Source organism: Ambystoma mexicanum, chromosome 2q (assembly GCF_040938575.1).
Source record: "Ambystoma mexicanum isolate Mex_15411 chromosome 2q, UKY_AmexF1_1, whole genome shotgun sequence".
Lineage (NCBI taxonomy): Eukaryota > Metazoa > Chordata > Amphibia > Caudata > Ambystomatidae > Ambystoma > Ambystoma mexicanum.
The window spans coordinates 310,028,742-310,049,260 of NC_090924.1; the positions used below are offsets into that span (position 1 = coordinate 310,028,742).

The 20,519-nt window shown below is 46.6% G+C and overlaps 1 protein-coding gene across 1 annotated transcript in view; it reads left to right on the forward strand.

The window, feature by feature from the left end:
- The window catches only part of LOC138568695 (uncharacterized), a 1,243,988-nt gene that overhangs the window by 429,429 nt on the left and 794,040 nt on the right, over positions 1-20,519 (forward strand). The window contains exon 71 of the mRNA XM_069646472.1: positions 6,280-6,479. Within this exon, the coding sequence (XP_069502573.1) occupies positions 6,280-6,479 (200 nt within the window). The remainder of the gene's footprint in view (positions 1-6,279; positions 6,480-20,519) is intronic.

Consider the following 20,519-nt stretch of genomic DNA (forward strand, 5'->3'; position numbering starts at 1 on the left):
TAAACCACTGTATACCGTTTGGATTTAACTATTGAGGGCACGTTGGTTTTGTACTTTTTTATTGATGTGTCTTTCTTTGTTTTTGTCAAAGGTTAATTAATTAGCAAAATGACAATAAAGAAAATAAATAAATAACAAGCATTGGCAGAGCCAATAGTGCGGTTTACTGCTTGCATTTTGCATTTATAGGCCCCAGGGTGCAAGGTGGAGAGTGTACAGGTTCAAAGGAGGATGTGATAAGGGGAGCATGCGAGCAAGAGAGTAAGAAGGAAGGAGACTAGAGCAAGGGAGGAAACAATTGAAAGAGGATGCCATTGATGAAGATCAAGAGGAAATATGAGGGAGAAAGATTGAGAGTGAGAGGGTAAGAAATAAAGCGACAGTGGGTGGATGTAGAGAGAGTGGGGCTAGGGTGGATGGCTCAGATAGAGGGGGGACGGTGGGTGTCGGTAGAGAAAGTGAGGGTAGGGTGGTTAGAGAGAGTGGGGGCAGGGTGGGTAGTTGCAGCTATAGAGAGTGTGGGTAGCAGTACAGAGAGTGGGGGTCTGGTGGGTGGGGGTATTGTATTATATTTATTGTATTGTATTGTATGAGTATTTATAGAACGCAAACAAAGACTGAAATGCATCAAGGCGTTAAAAGGAGTGAGAGAAAGAGGGCTAATTCAGACAAGCAGGGCTAGAACAGAAAAGTTCACAGAGTCATTCGAAAATGAAGATATTCAGGAATGTTACGAAGCTCATGCGGCAGAGCATTCCAGAGCATGGGGGCAAGCACTGTAAAGGATCTTCCTCCCGTTCTGGCACGGCTGAATCTAGGAATACATAACAGGGATTGGTTAGCCGAGCAAAGTAGCCTGCTTGCATTATAATGCACTAATCTAGATTGTAAATCTTCTGCCCCAACATCGTGAATAGCACGATGAACGAGACAGAGGATTTAAAACTTGACTCAGCTGCTAATGGGGAGCCAGTGTAGTTGGCAAAGTAAGTCCTGAGAGTTTGTTAGTCTAGGAGCTCCCAAAGCGAGGTGAGCGGTTGCATTCTGGAGAGTCTGTAGGCATTGTAGTAAAGCCTCAGGTTGGCCACGATAAATGCCATTACAGTAGTCTAGGGAGCTCATGATGGACGCAGTCACAATTTTGGTCCTAGACTCAGGCGGCAGGAACGGTAAAACCTTTTTCAGTACTTTCAGTTTGGTATAACCTAGTTTGCAAACTGTAGAGATCTGGGGTTCTCTAGAGCGCATGGTCATTAATTTGATCCCTAGGCTCTTCACTATCGGAGTGGGTTCAGGACATGGGCCAAGGGAAGTTGGCCAATATTCACAGGTCCAAGGCTGTCCTATGATGTCTGAACCGACCAAAAGACCTCTGTTTTATCTTCATTAAGTTTAAGCCAATTATCGGCCACCCAATCCCTGACGGCAGATAGGAAGTCTTTCAGTTTGTGAGGGGGTCAGATAATGGCACATTGAGGCGAAAAAGAATCTGTGCATCATCAGCATATGAGTACAAATGTACCCCGTGGCTAGCAATCAAACTGGCCAGAGCCCACATGTATAAATTAAACAAAAGGGGAGATAAAGCGGACCCTTGGGGGTACCACAGTTCAAGGCGATGGGAAAAGAAGTAAAAGGGGGAAGGGAGACCACTTGAACCCAGATAGACAGAAAAGAGGAAAACCACCTCAGCTGGATTCCTGAAATTCCTGCCTTCTGAAGACATTGAAGCAGACTATGATGATCAACAGTATCAAAGGCTGCAGAGAGGTCAAGGAGAATCAAAGCTCCCAACTCTGTGTGATCTGGAAGCAGAGCAATGTCGTCCAAGAGAGCAACCATCACAGATTCCTTTCCCCTACCAGGACGGAAGCCAGACTGAAAAGGGTGAAGAAGGGGGTTAGATTCCAAGAAGGCAGGGAACTGAGGGGTACAGTGGACTCCATCAGTTTCATGAGAACTGGAAGTAGTGAAATAGGGCAGTAGTTCTCCACTGTTGCTGGGTCAAGATGTGCCTTTTTTAGTAGAGGAGAGATCACTGTATGTTTGAGGGGCTTGGAGATGTGCCCTGCCCAGAGGGAATGTTGAAGGCAAGCAGTAAACAGAGAGATAAACTTGTTAGAAGCTGCTGGGAGAGTGCAGAGAGGAACTGGATCAGTGAGAGAAGCAGATCTAAGTTTCAACAGTGCAGATGAGACCATACCGTCTGTTACTGTGCTAAATTGAAAGGCACTGAAATGCGTCTCTTCACCAGTAAAAAGTATAACAAGGGGATCTACAGGGACTGACCTTCCTATGCTTATCAGATCCCGAATGTTACAGGTTTTGTCCCTAAAAAAGGAGGCAATATGTTCGCAGTGTGCTTGTGTTTGCAAGGTCTTTAAAGGAGGTCGTACTGGAGTGGTCAGCTCCTTAGCAAATTGAAACAATTCTCTGGCGGAGCAAGAAGCTGTTCAGATACACTCAGCAAAATGACAAGATTTGGCTTTTTTATAGTGGTCTAATATTTGGTACGTGCCTGTATGTAGGCTAGTTTAGCGAAGTGTTAGAAATAACTATGCCATCTCCATTCATCTTGCTGACATTGTTGTTTCAGTAGACTAATTGCTGCTGAAAACCATGAAGCAGAGAGCTTAGCACGTTTGGCTGAAAGCCTGGAGGGGGCCAGGATGTCTGACGTTTCCTGTATAACATCGATCAGAGCACTACAGGGATTTTTTTCACTTGCTATACCTCTTTGACTGAGGACTGTGATGGAGATAGAATCCGGGGTGACCTTGGACCAGTGTCGTCAGGCTTTAAATAAGAACTTAGATCTTTGTAAGGGCATTGAAAAAAAGAAGGAAAATGGTAACAGATAGTGGTCCGACCATGACAAGGGTCGGGAGGAAAGGTGTGGAGTCCATCAGATTCAGAGAAAATTGGATCCAACTGATTCCCTCCCGTGTGGGTGGGACTATGGTTTTTCAGTGTAAAGGTACAGTCGGCCAAATAGGAAACAAGTCTGTTGGTTTGCTGATCTTTAGGGTTGTTAGGGTGTAGGTTGAAATCACCAAGAATGACTAATTTAGTGTGCATCAGAGAGAGGTCTACGACTAGCTGTGCAAAGATATCCAAAAATGTATTAGTTGCATGCCCAGGAGGGCGATAAACTATTACAAAGTGGGTCGAGCACTCAGGTGAAGCCTGGATCCTACCGAATAATAGTTCACATGGTAGGTTGTGGGTAAGGGCGATGGAAGAGCAATTTAGCCAACTCTTAAATGTGATGGCAACTCCTCCCCCGGTTTTGGGGGCAGGCTGGTCAAATTGCAAAATGCTATAGGTAGAGAGAGTGGGAGTATGGTGAGTGGGTGTGGGTACAGAGAGTGTGGCTAGGGTGGGTGGCGGTAGAGAGGGTCGGAATAGGGTGGGGGCGGGTAGAGAGAGTGGGGGTAGGGTGGGTTGGGGTAGAGAGAGAGCAGGAATATGGTGGGTGGTTGGGGGTAGAGGGAGCAGAGGCAGGATGGGCAGGGTAGACAGAGCAGGGGTACAGTGTATGGGTAGAGAGAGTGGGGATAGGTTAGATGGGGTAGAAAGAGAGCAGGATTAGGGTGGGTGGCTGGGGGTAGAGATAGCAGGGGTAGGATGGGTCGGGTAGACAGAGCAGTGGTAGGGTGGGTGGGTAGAGAGAGTGGTGTAGGGTGGAATAGAGAGAGCGGGGGTAGGGTGGGTGCGTATGTGTAGGGTGGGTGGGGTAGAGAGAGTGGGGTAGGGTAGGGGTCTAGAGAGAGCAGGGTTAGGGTGGTTGGGTGGAGGTAGATTGGGGTAGGGTGGGTGGGGTACAGGGAGCAGGGGTAGGGTGGGTGTGTGGGAGTAGGGTGGGTTAAGGTAGAGGGTGGGGGTAGGGTGGGTGGCTGGGGGTAGAGAAAGTGTGGCATAGGGTGGGTGGATGGGGGTAGAGCGCATGGGGGTTGGTAGGGTAGAGAGGGTGGGGATAGAGAGTGGAGATTGGGTGGGTATTTGTGGCTAGAGAGTGTGGAGGTAGTGTGGGTGGCTGGGGGTAGAGAGAGTAGTGGTAGGGTGGGTGGGGTGGAGAGGGTCGAGTATGATAGAGAGGGTGGGGTTGCAGGGGCCCTGACTACACAGGTGCTCCGGGGCCCAGATCTCCACCCTGTCCTCCCAGGAAAGGTCCTCTGTGTGAAAATCCCTTTACTTACAATGGGATGCTTTTTTGCTTTTGCTGCCGGCCCCCCACCAGACCCGCCGCTCCCCCCCATGGAAACCAGAAGTATAGGCCCCTGTTGAAGAGGGTCGGTGAGTATAGGATTGGTGGGTGATAGAAGTTGGTTGGGGACAAAAAACATGAAGAACAAAGCAGACTCGGAAGGACTTGCCAAAAGTATCCCAAACAAAACCAAACCAGCTAGCGCAATGGTAAGGGGTAGAGCTAGTGGGAGTTCTCATTGAGTAGTACGTCAAAGAAGTTTGGAAAAGAGATTTGAATGATTTGGCAGTTTCATGCCATGGCATTGCCATTGCTATGCCAACCAGATATTCTCAGTTAAGACCTCCCATTCCCTCTCCCTCCATCTCTATTCTGCAACAATGGTTTCAGCAATTTTGAGGCACAAGTGCCACAAAAATTCACCAAAACCAAAAAGACGAGGTAGTATTTTGTGAAGAACATTTAATGTCCCAATTACTTACTGGTAATCTTCATTACGCTGGATCTTCCTCGTCACAGTCCTGATTCCCTCCCACCCTTACTGTACTTTCAGGAGAGCTTGGGAAACACCAGGGCGTGGGAAGGGGTGGGAGGAAACTTACAGTAATAACTAAAGGAAAGTGACAAACATACACAAACATGGAGGTTGGACTAAATCAATCCTGAGAACCCTCCATGTGTATGTGGGAATGGGTAGTTTTGAGAGTCTGCTTGGAGAGACGGCGCCTCATTGAGGTAAGAACTGTGATGAGTAATCCGGACGATGGGGTAATGTAAAAGAAACAATAGTAGCTACAGCTCCCAGCAGGCAGCCTTGCTGCTCAACAGTATGGAGAACACCTAAGGCACTTTAGGTGAATAAGCTGGATCTGGCCATGACTTCTTGAAAACACAAATCAGCACATAATCGATTCATATGGTCTACACAAGCAATTTCATTTTTTATTTTTTTATTGTGCATTTGTAAAGCGCTTATACAACAAATACATTGTGTTTGAAAGTGCCCACAGGGCAACAGGGAGGGACCAAATGAATGGAAATCAATGAAAACAATGAAGGATAGAGACTGAGCTAATAGGCCGTGTGAGCATTCAGAACGTGCAAGTGCAGAGAGGAGAGAAGGATGAGGGAATGGGGGGAAGTGCTGGGTGTGCCAGGAGGGAAGTGCTAGGGAGCGAGCAGCTATGAGTGCCAAATGGAGGAAGTGCTAGGGAGTGGTCAGCTGCCAATAAATAAGTAAGTGCATGCCAGTGAGGGTGCCATGGCAAGTGCTGGGAATGAGCAGAGGCTGGAGGCGATTGGGTGTGAGAGGCCAGGGTCCAGAAGGAAACATAATGTCCCTGGTCACCAATCTCAGCAACTGTGGGATTAGCAGAGGAGGGAGGAAGGGAAGGAAGAGGTGAAAAGGAAAGTCTTGAGGATCTTCCGGAATTTGAGAAGATCTGGCTCAAGATGAATAGAAACGGGGGAGCAATTCCATAGGAGGGATCCAGCTGAGGAAAGAGATCGGCCGCCAGCTTTATTTAGGAAAGCGATTGACACACAGAGGGTTGGTGCCGGAGGAGCATAAAGATCTGGAGGGAGAGTATTTAGTGAGAGCAAGTTGTAGGTAGCGTGGTCCCCATCCCCAGACAGCATTATGGATGCTGCAGAGGGATTTGAATGTGATCCATGCACTTAGATTCTGCTGCCGCACAGTAGAGTGAGCAGTGAGAGGGAATTCCTCCTAATAATAAACCCAGGAGGTGCAGAATAGCGCTGAAGAGCAGAATGCTCAGCGATAAACGACCTTTGTATTTATAAAAGCTAGAATTGCCTAATTTGTAGCCGCATTCTGTCTTTATTATCCCACTTTGGGATATTTGTGCCAGGACGAGTTTCTTCTCTGTTGTGCTTAAAGATCACACTCTGTGTTTTACCGTTAGTCTGGCAGCAGCCTTTCATTTAGCAGTTAGGAGTGCTCAAGACTATTCACTTACACTTCACCTGTGCTTATATGAGCTATGTGTATAACCTTTAGGTATTGCCTTCCTGCCCAATGTTAACACTTCACCATGTGTATTTGTCATTAGGTGAGTCTGACCAGTGAATACGGCACAGCCATCCTGACTGCTCTTTGGCCCATCTTTGTGGATGCTCTACCCTCCCTTAATTCAACATTCTTGGATACATGGCTGGATATTTTACTACAGCCATTTCTGCCTTTCTTCACTGCACAACAGCTTCAAGTTCCTGGGATCCTCAATACAAGCTGCCAGGTGCTAGCAAAACTGTGAGTATTACTGCTTAAAAATGTCAAACCTCTTGTTGAGATATGGAAAAGCATGAGAATGAAAACTTTAGAAAAGATGGCAGATCGGCACACCGGAAGTCACCATGTCCACTCTATGCTTCCTCTCCAGCACAATCCATATACACATCAGGGTCGACAATATGGGTCATTACGACCCAGGCGGTAAGTACACCAACTTTACCACCATGGTGGATGGCGGATTTACCGCCCCATTCCAACGTGAGTGGGGCGGTAAATCCCCATTTCCCATTTACCCTTCCCCATTCCCATTTTTTCCCCATAGGGCATAATGGGAGTGGGGAAGGCACTAATTACGGCACCGTAAATTACGGTGCCATAATTAGCACCAAGGCGGTTTAGCGCCATGGATTTTAACGGCTTCTAAAAGCAGCCGTTAAAATTGGAATCAGGCGTTAAGGGTTAATGACGGCGTTAACCCTTAACGCCTGAGTTGTAATGAGGCCCAATGGCAGCATTTTCCACCTGGATTCTTCATGGCTGTTAAAGAACCTCCGAAAAACTCAACTAGAATCCTCACTTAGTCATTCTTTTTGATTTGGAGCCTGCGTGTATGTAGGATGGACGTTAGTGAAAGGCTGTTGTGCAGTATGCATATCGCTCAATCTCACTAACCTTGTTTGTTTGTTTGTTTGTTTGTTTGTTTAATTTATTTGTAGAGCGCTCCGGACCCGTGGGTAGAAGGGCGCTTAAGGAATCGGTTACAGGCATAAGATATGCATTTACATTAACAAAGTACATCAATTTACAAAATGTTTTTACATAGTACAACAATTTACATATAATGCAGGTATGGTGGCAGCTGTTAGATATTAGAGATAAGGGTAAATGCTACTCTTTGTTCAGTAACCAGCCAATAACAAGTTTCCTAAAGATCGGGAAGGACTCAGTAGTTTTAATTTTGAGTGGTAGGGTGTTCCAAAGTTGGGAGGCTAGCACAGTGAGGAGTTGGATGATCTGGTGGTTCTGGATGTGGGTTTTAAAGTGAATTTGTTGGAGAGGTACGTTGGGGCTAGGTTGTTTAAGGCCTTGTACGTGAGGCAGATAGTTTTGAGGTCAATTTTTTGCTGTATGTAGAGCCATTTACACGCTTTCCTGGTTGTGGAGATGTGCTCACGCCTTGAGATGTTGAGTGCTGCTCGCAGAGCATTGTGCTGGAGAACCTGGAGTTTGTTAGTTACGGATTGGTTGGCGCCTAGGTACAGGCTGTTGCAATAGTCTAGTTTGGATTGAATGAGTGCTCTGGCCAGAGTGAGACAGCTGTCGGGGGATAGGAAGGGTCTGCTAGCCCTGATTAGCTTAACTATATAGGCAGTGGCCGAGGCGGTAGAGTTGATTTGTTTGGAGAGGTTGGTGTTGGCATCAAGGTGGAAGCCTAAGGTTTTCACACTTTTAGCGATAGGGATGGTGTTACCATCTATGATAACGTTCTTGTAGCTGGGACTGAGTTTAGACAGGTTATTAGGAGAGCTGACCAGCAGAAGCTCCGTCTTCTCATCATTCAGGCAGAGGCCGTGGGTGGCCATCCATGCCTGAATGATGGAGAAGATTTCGTTGATCCGGGTGACGTCCGCATTGTAGTTGCCTGAGATGGTGAGGAGAATCTGGGTGACATCTGCATAGTTGGTGTAGGTGACACCCAGATAGTCCAGTTTGTCAAATAGAGGCTTCGTAAATATATTGTACAAGGTGGGGGAGACACAGGAGCCTTGTGGGACTCCGCAGTTGATGGGGATCGGGTCAGCAGCAGCTGTTGTGGAGAAGACTTGCATGGTTCTATTCGCCAGGAAGGATTGTATACATGCGGAGGCAGAGGAGGAGAAGTGGGCTGCGATAGATAGGTGGTTGCATAGAATTTCGTGGTCGACTAAGTCGAAGGCCGCTGAAAGGTCTAAGAGAAGTAGGATTGCTGCATTGCCTTTGTCTTTGATTTCATCAATCTGGCTTTTTAGGTCAACCAGAGCGGTTTCAGTTCCATGTTGAGGTCTGAAGCCAGATTGACGTATACCTAGCAGTTGGTTAGATTCCAGGTATTCCTGAATCTGGATGTAGGCGACTCTGTCCAGGATTTTTAACAGAAAAGGGACAGTGGTGATGGGTCTATAATTAGTTGGTATGGCTGGGTCTAGGGATAGTTTTTTTAGGAGAGAGAACACCCAAGATCGTTTTAGGATGTTGGGGACAGAATTGTTAGCAAATGAAAGGTTGATTAGCTAGGTGATAAAAGGGGAGAGGTCTCTGGCAGCGTCTTTTATTATTTGGGCAGGGCAGCTGTCCCCTTTGCAATTAGAAGGTTTTAGGGAAGAGATGATTTTTTGTACTTCTAAGATAGTTACTTTCTTAAAGGTGAAGCCTATATTGGCTTTGTTAGGTGTTGGTGGGCTTAAGCTAGGGTTAGTGGTTTTGTTGCTGAAGAGTTGTTGACGTTTGTCCTCAATTTTGGTCTGCAGCCCTGTGATTTTATTGTTGAGGGCATTCTGGATGCTGGTGCACCAGGGTTTATCTTTTGAGCAGTTGTCTGGCGGGGGATTGGGGTTTTCTAGCTCCTTTAGAATTTTAAATAATTATTTAGTGGAAGAGCCTGCCTGGTCACTCCTGATGTTGTAGGCATCTTTTTTGGTGCGAATTATCTCACTTTTGTATAGCGCGGAGATGTTCTTGAGATTGGATTTGTTTTCAGGTGATGGAATGGTTTTCCATAGTAGTTCTAGTTTGGGTTTATTTTTCCTGAGTAGTTTGAGTTCGGGAGTGCACCACGAATTCAGGTGGTTTATTGGTTTACTTTTACGTAGTTTCAGAGGGGCAATGGTGTCCATGGAGTTGTTGAAGGTGTCAACTAGTAGGTTGAGGTCAGCATTGTCCGGTAGAGCGTTAAGGGTGGGTAGGACCAGAGGTAACAGGGCTTCGGCAGTGATGTTGCGCTTGTTTCTGGTTGGGCAGGCAGGTGCCAGGGGGCGTTTCTTAGGCGTGGCCTGGTTGATGTGAATTTCGAGTGGGATAAGGTAGTGATCCATCCATGTGAGAGGTTGGGGGTCCTTACAGGTGGTGTTGCAGTTAAAAGTTGCTACCCAGTCGAGAATTCTGCCTTTCTGGTGAGTCGGTGAGATACTGAGTTGACCGAATCCGTGCTCAATTAGGGCATTTGCTAAGGATGCAGCTGGTGCGTCCTTGGGGTCGTTGTAACCCAGATTGAAGTCGCCGAAGATAATAGTTTGTGCTAGTGGCTTGGAATTTTCAGTGATGAGCGCTGTAATGTCTTCCTCGAAGGTTCCAGGGGGGCCTGAAGGTCTATATATAAGGTGTAGTGTAATTGTACTTCTGGGGGAGGTTTGTAACTTGATTGTGGGTAGCTCACAGGATTTAAGTGATAGGGTGGAGACTAGTCTGCAGCCTAGTGGTGATTTGGAAATGTTCGCTATGCCTCCTCCCTTACCATTAGGTCTGTCGGCTCTGAGGATGGAGTAGTTGGCAGGAATGGCTAACGATAGATGTGGTCCTGAGGCCTCGTGTAGCCATGTTTCCGTTAGGGCAAGGAAGTCAAGGTCATAGGTTAGAATGGTGTCAGCAATTTCTGTGGGGTGTGCGGCCAGCGATCTGGCATTGAGTAAGGCTCCTTTTAGTGGGAGTGGGTCGGGCTCATTGGGGGTCTTTAATTTCTTCTTAGTTTTGGTGTTGAGTTTGGCAAGGTGGATGCTATTTGTAAGAGGCAGCCTAGTGCCTAGTCTGTTGTTGCGGGCAGTGATGTCTGGGTTGGTAGAATGTAGGGGTTCTGGAGATTTAAGTGTGGGGGGCACAGTGAGACATAGAGCACTAAATGTACTGTGATTGGTAGTTTTGTTAGGGGTTGCATTGGCTAGGGAGCTGTTGTCTACGGAGGAAGTAAGGTTAAGTGGAAAAGGCGGCTGGGAGGGTAGGAAGGGCGTGGGGCAGGGGATCGGGTAGTGCCTAGGGCAACCAATATTGGCTAAACCGTTGTTGACCGTTATGAAGATGTTGCCGCTACAGTGTACATTGGCCGGCATGATGCAGAAAGGGAATATGGTGAGAGTGAGAGTGAGCCAGGCGATCATGGTCTGGGCGCACGGCTACACAATGCAAGTCAGGTACACACTAGGGCTGGGTTGCAATGGGACAGTCCCTAAATTTGAAAATACACTCTGTGGATAAATGCCGTGCTAGGCTAGATGCAGATCGTAGCAGTGAGGCAGTGCTAGGCTAGGTGCAGAACAATACAGTGAGGCAGTGCTAGGCTAGTCTAGATGCAGAACCAAACATTGAAGCAGTGCTAGGCTAGGTGCAGAGCAATACAGTGAAGCAGTGCTAGGCTAGTCTAGATGCAGAACCAAACATTGAAGCAGTGCTAGGCTAGGTGCAGAGCAATACAGTGAGGCAGTGCTAGGCTAGTCTAGATGCAGAACCAAACATTGAAGCAGTGCTAGGCTAGGTGCAGAGCAATACAGTGAGGCAGTGCTAGGCTATGTGTCGATCATGGCAATGAGGCAATAGGCGCGTTACTAGAGATACAGGCATGATGGGTAATGCTATGGCACATAGACGATGGCTGTTAATTTTGAAATCAGCAAAGGGTAATACAGGGAGGCTGCAAAGTGTGCTGACTTTTACTTTCAGTGATGATGCTAAAATGAGGGCGGGAGTGTCAATGAGAGACAGTATCCAGGAGAGCTCTGGGTGTCTAGGAGCCAATCAATGCCGGTAGCCCGGGTGGAAGAAGGACAAACGAAAAATCAGGCTAACAATGCGAGGGTGGCCATCTTGGAACGGGGTCGATCCTCGTGTGAGCCCCTGGATTCCGGGGTTTGGCTGCAGGCAATATTTCAGATAAGCAGCCTATATTACAAGTATAATGGTGTCACAGGTACAATGCCAACACACTAGCTACATTAGCACATTAGGTGCATGCGTGTAGATGGCGTCACAATGGGCAAAATAGGGTCATGGATGCAAGTGGCGCAAGAATACAAGGCATGCATCTGAATAGCATGCGTATGAATGGTCATCAGCAATGACAGAGCATCGAGGGGCTGGGTAGTAACATGACCGGGATTGCGGCAGGTAAAGGATGACTGCCTGAAAGAGCGGGGTGCGGTTTCAGCGAGCTGATGCATGTACAAAAGGCAGATTGATAAAAACAGGAGTTCGATTGAGATACTTATAGAGGAGCACACATACAGTAGTACGGGGTTAAGCACAAATATTCACAGTTTTGCAGAGTCTTACTGTTGCATCAGTTAGGTTGAACGTCCATTGCAGCAGCGAATTTCGTCATGGTCTGCAAGTATGGACCATATGTTGATGGGGGCGAATTTGGGCATGGTGTCTGGGCGAACGGCAAGGAAGGCTGCGGACAAGCTGAAGACAGGAGTCAGCCTTCGGGTTCTGGCCTTGGTGCTTCTGGGCTGGCTAATCGCCTGCCGGCTGTGAATTGGCCCACAAGAAGAGGGCAGTAGCCAATACGGATCGTGATGGGATGGTGGTTAGGCAAGACCAGCACTAACATAAACGAAGTCAGTCATTTTAGAAGGTGCAAATGCCTTGTGGCAAGCAATGGAGAATTGTGGTTGCTATACCACTAACCTATCCTTTGCCATTTTATACTGGAGCACAATAGTCCAGCATAGCAGGAGGCTGAATCAGGGAGGAGGCTTCATCATTGAATTGAGTCAAGGCGGATGATGCTAACGTAGTGAACGGCACATGATAGGATGAGTAGGCTTGGGATGAAGGTTATGCTGTGCAAATGGCTTTTTTTTGCTTTGTTGCATACTATCCAGGTGTATCCAGAAGTGACAGGTTACGGTTCCTGAAATGGGTAAACATGACTTTGGTATATTCACATTGTTAACCTATTGATAGACTTTCCTGATCAGAGGAAATCATTGAGGGTCATTCCGAGTTTGGAGGTTGCCACGGTGCTATTGGCACCATGGCTGCCTCCAAAACCGGGTCCGGGTCTGGTCTGGCTGAATGGGGACTTACCGGGTCATTCCGACCTTGGAGGACCCGGTAAGTCCCCATTCAGTAAACCATTCCCCATTCCCACTTGAGCCCCCATAAGGCTCAATGGGAATGGGGAAGGCGCTAATTACGGGCCCTCAAATAGGGGGCCCGTTATTAGCGCCCTGGTCCCTTTGCGGTTCCCGCTAAGGGACCTCGGAATCGGGCGGTAAGGGTTTACCGGCACCGGCATCATTACCAGTGATCGTTAACCCTTACCGCCCGACTCGGAATGACCCCCATTGACTGAGCAGCGAGGTAGAGGATGATTGAGATGATGTTCTTTTCAGGATGGTTGCCTGGCTCTGCGTATTTGTCTCTTCGTCTATGTTGTGCCCTTATGTCTGCGGGTACCCAGGTGTGCATTATAAATAGAATAAAGTAAAGTAAAGGAGGGCCGGTCACGGTAGAGGGAAACACTTCTTATGTGTAATTCTCTCTTTAATTCATACACATTTACAAATGTACAAGCAAAGCAAAAACTGCCTTCATGGAGATACCTGCCTTTATACCCTTGCAGGGAGACCTGGAACGATTTCCAAAAGATTTGCTGCCCATTTAAAACAAGGGCTGTGCATGCCACGTCGTTCGTGGGCAGACCCCAGTCCTATGAACAGAATGTCGGCAACTGCCACACCGAGGTCAGGTTTTTTCCCTTCATATCATAAAGGTCAAAGAACAGGAAGAGGGGGTGTTTTGAGGAGGGAGGGCAAGAACTAAAATAAATGTGTTTATTATGAAGGTAATTTTCCTTTTTCTGCCGACCTGCAAATCTGCGATCCCTGGTTCTCAACTTACGTAAGAACCAGATAAAACAGATTGACGCACAAAGAGTGAGTAGCCGCAGTGCTTTAAGTGGGCCGGGTCCAGTCAGGGCCTGGCCCCAGCAGTCTCCAAAAAGTGATGCTGAGCCGGGGCCTTGCCCGGGCCCCCCGGTCCCACCATACCACGGTGGGACACATTAACCCGCCGCAGCCGCGACGTGAGCTATGCCCGCCATTTCTAAATCAGGCAAGCTGACAGAAGTACCAGCCAGTCGCAGCTGTGGCTGGCTGGCACTTCTCTCAGTCACTATAACATCCTCTTGTGACCCCTCATGAGAGGGTTCACAGGAGGAAGTTACTGTCCTTTTGTTTCCCCCTCCCCAGGTCACTGAGGGGACTTTGATCTTCGGCGAGCCTGGGGACTCAGTGCCATATTTCTGTGTTTATAAAAGATGGCTTGAAAAGTACACAATTCAAGCCATCTTTTATAAAGCTTTGATGAGGGCCAAAGACGCCACAGCCTTTGTCCATCATCAAAGCTTTATAAACGATGGATTGAATTGCATACTTTTCAAGCCATCTTTTATAAACATGTTTAAAAAAGATGGCTTGAAAAGTATGCAAACCATAAGGTAGGCACACAAAAATGTAAATGCTATATATTTGTGTGCGTACCTTACAATGTTTTGTGCACTTTTCAAGCCATCTTGAAGTACACAAACCATAGTAAGGTATGCAAACAAATATATAAATGTAAGCATTTATATATTTATGTGCGTACCTTACTATGGTTTGTGTACTTTTCAAGCCATCTTTTATAAACTTAGAAATATGTAACATATTTCTATGTTTATAAAAGATGGCTTGCATAGTAAATAAATCATAGTAAGGTACGCATGCAAATATATAAATGCTTACATATATTTATATATTTGTTTGAGTACCTTACTATGGTTTGTGTACTTTTCAGGCCCCGCCCATCCTGCAATCCATGCCCCCAAATGAGGCCACCCCCTCGATTGATTTCTTACCCCCACTAAAAGCCCTGAGTAGCCGCTTATTACAACTAGGTCCAAGCTAAAAGCGTCTACATACGTTCTTGCACAAAAGATGCACTGCTAGGAAACATCCAAGGAGGGAGTAATGTTTGCAAAATGCATTTAGAATACCCCAAATAGCTGACCTACATGGGCGTAATTTTAGGGGGTACGGGGGTGTTTGTCCCCCCAAACTTTCATGGCACAATATTTTGTCCCCATTCATTTGGCTGAGGCACCTTTTCTTCAGAGGTCATGTCCCCCCCAACATTTTCAGCAAAGTTTCTCCATTGCTGACCTACACATTATCGTGATCGGAGGTGTCTCTGAAAGGCTACCAACGTTCCTTTGTTCTGCGGACTCTGTGTGTATGAACCGTGTCAAAAAACAAAATAGAGACAAGCGGAAATTTAACAGCAACGGGATTCGTCCCCAGAACAAGCTGGCGTAGATACTTGTTAACTACAGAACCCCACTACCTATGCGTTGTCTCCTCTTGTTAAGAACAAGAACAGCATCACACACAGTTCATACAACAAATAAAGAACTGTGTGATTTACAATTTCAAATTTAGAATACAATCGATTTTAATTAATAAACATACATCAATATCATAAAAGCACATAAATCTAGTAAACATTACACATGGTTTAAATAAAGTGACAAGTGCAAGTGCAAATCTCAAGTGCAAAGCTACATAGAGATTAAAAAACCTTATCAAACACTGACTATAGAAAAGTCAGCTAAAGTGCAATAATCTCAAACTGCGTTGGATAATGAATAGAGGACTCCTATCACGAGTGGCCTCTCTCTCTTTTTTCTTGCTTGTAGCCAAGTGGGCAAATCCTTTTCACATTCAAAAAAGGTTCTAATAGACTTAATCTCCCAGTAATATACACTTTTCAGCAGTCCAGCGTCATACAAACCCAACATGTTTCGTTCTTTTATTGTTAACACAAACTGGCTCCTACCGCAATAGCGGAGGCATCTGCTTCCACGATGAACGGGGGAGCTGGATTGGGGTGCTGTAAAACCAGAGCGGTAGTGAAAGCTTCTTTCAGATTCTGAAATGCAGACTGCGCTTTGTCATCCCAAAGGAAAGGAACGTTAGGACTAGTCAACCGCGTCAATGGGGCTACAATTTCAGAAAAGTAGCTGATGAAACTACTATAAAAATTGGAAATGCCCAAGAAGGATTGAAGAGCTTTCACCGAACCTGGGACAGGCCAATCGAATACTGCCCGAACCTTGGAGGTGCACATGAGCACTCCCTTCTGGGATATTTGAAACCCCAGGAACTCAACAGACGACGGATGGAACACACACTTCTCCAGTTTTGCAAAGAGGGAGTGCTCCCGTAGACGCAGTAGAACGGAGCGCACATGTTGTACATGTTGGGACAGGGAGTCTGAAAATATCAAGATGTCGTCCAAATAGATTACGACATAACAATCCAGCATATCTCTGAATATGTCATTTACGAAATGCTGAAATGTCGCCGGGGCATTGGAAAGCCCTAAAGGCATTACACAATATTCATAGAGCCCGAACTTCGTCTTAAATGCGGTTTTCCATTCATCTTCTTTTCGCATCCTTACCAAGTTGTATGCTCCCGCAAGTCCAACTTGGTGAAGATAGTGAAGGGGGTCATTTTATTGAGGAGTTCCGTGATGAGCGGCAATGGATACTGGTTTTTAACCGTGACTTTGTTGAGGGCACGATAGTCCACACATGGACGCAGGCCCCCTTCCTTCTTTGGTACAAAAAATATTGCGGAAGCCACAGGAGAACAAGATGGGCGTATGTGTCCCAAACGCAAGGCTTTGTTCACATAGGGCCTCATTACGACCCAGGCGGTAAGTTACCGCCTGGGTCGTACCTTTACCACCATGGCGTAAACTACGTTTACGCCATGGTGGTTGGCGGACTTACCGCCCCATTCCGAGGGCGGTAAGTCCCCATTTCCCATTTACCCTTCCCCATTCCCATTTTTGCCCCATAGGGCATAATGGGAGTGGGGAAGGCGTTAATTACGCCACCGTAAATTACGGTGGCGTAATTAACAACAAGGTCCCTTAGCGCCATGGATTTTAACACCTGCTAAAAGCAGGTGTTAAAACCTCCATGGCGCTAAGGGACCTCGGAATCAGGCGGCAAGGGTCGGCGCTGTTTACGCCGCCGTAAACCCCTTACCGCCTGGGTCCTAATGAGGCCCATAGTCTCGTAGATGGTCCTCTTCCTTCTGAGTGAGGGAGTAAATACGACCTTGTGGAATTACTGTTCCAGGTATTAGATCAATGGGGCAGTCATAACACCTGTGTGGGGCAGTTTTTCTGACAGTCCTTTATCAAACACATCAGAGAACTCCTGATATTCCACTGGAAGTTTAGGGTCTGGACTAGACGATGTGGCACTGATAGAAGGGGGACTAGTCACCATTGACAAACAAGGAGACAATGCCGCTTCATCATGAGATTCAAGACACCTCTGTATGCAAAAAGAGGACGAGAACCGCAATGTTTGTTCAACCCAGTCAATTACAGGATTGTGTGTGACCCATTATGATGCCAAATTGAGGGGCAGAAATAAGGTCGAAAGTGATGGATTCCGAATGTCCTTGTAAGGTGGACATCTCTAGTGGACCTGTTTGCTCCGTTACCTGTCCAGATACTAGACAGGAACCATGTACCGCATGTATTTCCTCGGGTCTTGCCTTGGGAAATACAGGTAGTCCATAAGGTTCGGCCAAATTGAGGTCCATATAAATCCCACTAGCTCCTGAATCTATCATAACGAGTTGGAAAAGGCCTTGATGCCGGGAGCAGTGAAGCACATAGCAAGGTAAACGAGTGAAGACGGGAAACAATCACCCGAGCCCTGGATCATTTGACTCGTTCCAAAAAGTGTCCAAAGCAATCCAATGATAAAACAGCAAAGCGTCCCAAAAAGTGTCCAAAGCAATCCAATGATGAAACAGCAAAGCGTCCCAAAAAGTGTCCAAAGAAATCCAACGTTGAAACAGCAAAAACGTGCCAAAAAAAAGAAATATAAAAAAAAGAAAACAAAGACCGGGGAGGCAAGCTCCCTTGAAAACAGTGTTCCAGTTATCAGGGCGTCACAACCTATGGTATCAGGAATCGGAGGTCGAGATGAGAAAGCCGAGTTCGTATTTTCCAGGGAAGCAGTCGAGGGAGGCAGGCGTCGGGAGACCAGAAAGGGGCAAAGCAAAGGCAAGGTCTTGATTCGTGCGCCAGGTTTCAGGGTTGGACAGAAGTCAGGAAAACAGATGCTCGTAACGTAACAACAGTTTAGGAGCACCCGATGTTTGCAACAAGAGTACTTAAATACGGCATTCACGGACAGGACACAGCAATGTAATACGTGAGTGTCACATGACTACAGTAGAAGGAATGATGGGAATCGTAGTATCAAGAAGCTGCGTGTGCCGAATAGCGTTCATACAAACGCCAGGGCAGCCTCCAATTGTTGCTAGGTACACCTAGATGCCGCCAATTGGAGAACCGGGATGTGACATAAGGGTAAAGTGCGCCCCTATTCTAAATAGGCTCCTATATCTTGGATTTATGATATGGTAAGGTTGGTGGTTCTACACAAAAGTGCACTAACTCCATTAACAATTTTCTAGCTAGACTCTCCCAGGTCAAAGGGATGTGATGATGATCATATGGCACTCAATAGGGGAGTCTGCATAGTGCCCTTACAGGTACTCCTACACTACATACTGGGCGAAATTGGCTCTGACTAAATCTACTGCCAGGCAAATCTCTTTGTTATTTTATGAAACAATGGGCCTCATTACGAGTCAGCCGGTCCAGAAAGAACGGTGGTGGTAAATCCGCCACCACCGTTCTTTCCGGACCGGGTGATCTCGAGATCTGCAGGCGGGAGGTGTCACTCCCGCCAGGTTTGACCTGGCAGGTTTAACACCACCCGCCTGCAGGCGGACATGGAAACACCAGCACCATTACAACATGGTGCTGGTGTTTCCACTTCCCCACTCCCATGGAGTCCTAAGGGACTCCATGGGAATGGGGACTTACAGAATTCCGCCTCCGGAATTCCCGGGTCACCGGGGTCGTAATGCCCTGGTAATTCCGGGAATCACAGAGGCAGAATGGTAATACGAGTCAGGCAGTAACCTGCCGGTTTTTCTGGCTCGGTTACCGCCAGACTCGTAATGAGGCCCAATGTGTGAGAAGAACAAATGTCCTCTGTGCTTATAAGAACTACCCACATCATCCCCATCACGCTTAATACAAGAGCCACCTCTGTTCATACCAGGTCCATTTATCAATTCATTACATTGCACAAATCACTGTCCTCTCACATGTGTACCCCAATCCTCTTAGGCCGTTGGCCTGCTCACACTCTAACCAGAGCATAACTAAGTTTACACAAGGCACATTAAATCCCACTCACTATTCATCCCCCGCTTGGTAAGAGAATCCAATGTCTCAATCCATGCCATTTCTCTTTGTAACAACTTCTTGTGCAGATCACCTGCCCTGTTCCCCACTGACACTTGTTCTAATATCACACATTTCAATTGTGATATGCTGTATCTCGCTTCCACGAAATGTGTAGCTACTGGTGATTTTAGACTCTTTGTTCGTATATTCGACTTATGCTCGGTCCATCTAACTTTTGCATTCCACATAGTCATCCCCACATAGTAAAATCCACATGGGCATCTTAGTTTATATACTACATTCTTCGAGTCACAGGTACATGAGTGTTGTAAATCAATCTCCTTCCCTGAGTGTGGGTGTGTTATTCTATTGCATCTGATGATATTGCTGCAGTTCTGCCGATTAAACTAGGGTTGCAACCCTCTAGGTTGTTCTTTTGGTATTTTCCTTTCGGGTAGCTCTGCGTTCACTAGCGTATTTCTGAGAGCTTGACTGTTTCTGTAGGGGAAGGTCGGAAGTTCTGGAAAGAGCCTATGGAAAATAGTGTCCATTTGCATAATAGTCCAATTCTGCTTGACGATTTTCTTAATCTTAGTACTTTAAATTGAGCGGGTCGTAACGTATACCAGTTATATATTTTCCTTTGGTGGTTTCGGTGTGAGTAGCATTTCTCTCGGTATCTTCGCAACTTTCTCTGATATATCTTCAATCAAGTCCATGTTATATTTCCTTTCCTGGAATTTAGTTTGTAGCTCTGTTGCTTGTTTCTTGTATTCCTCTTCATTAGATATGTTCCTCCTGTACCTAGGAAACTGGCTAAACGATACTCTGTCAATCGTATGCTTTGGGTAGAAACTGGTTGCAAGCAGTAAACTATTTCTATCGGTAGGTTTAGTAAAAATCCTAGTGTTAAGGCCACTGTCCTCATAGTATACTTCGACATGCAAAAAATGTATTCTGGTGTCGCTGGACTGTGTTGTAAATTTAATCTGAGGGTGCATATTGTTCATCATCTCAAAGAATATGTGCAATTCATCTACAGGTTCCTTCCCAACTCCAAATACATCGGGCCTCATTATGAGGTGGGCGGAATGGGTTAAACGGTGCCGGTAATGGTGCTGGTGCGGGTAAACCCATTCTGCCCTATTACGAGGTCCCCTTGCGGGACCCACTGAGAACGTCTGGTCAGACCAGATATCCTTTGCTGGTCCCGCAAGGGGACCAGGGAGCTAATAATGGGCCCGTTATTAACATGCCCGTTATTAGCTCCCTCCCCATTGAGTCCTATGGGGGCTGAAATGGGGATGGGTTCCTTCAATGAGGTATTACCGGGTCCTCCAAGGTTGGAATGGCCCGGTAATTCCTCATTGAAGGAACCCAGACCTGGAACCTGGTATGGAGGCAGCCATCCCCTTTTTAAGGGCATGGCTGCCTCCATACTCGTAAGAAGCCCGTCGTCTATGTATTTCACAAAGATTGAGAGATGCTGCATCCATCTCACCAAGTTCAGAACATGTTCAGTTTCTAGATAGAGCGTGTATGCATTAGCATAGTTTGGTGCCATCGCTGCCCACATACTGGTTCCCATACTTGTAGATAGACTCTGTTGTCGAATTTGAAAATATTTTTAATTAGTGTAAGTGTAAGTACAAAGACCCTGTCACCTGTACAGTTGTCCGCTCCTGATAGGAGCCATTCCATGGCTTCCAAGCCTGCTTTGTGTACGATGTTGGTATGCAAAGAGGTCACATCCAT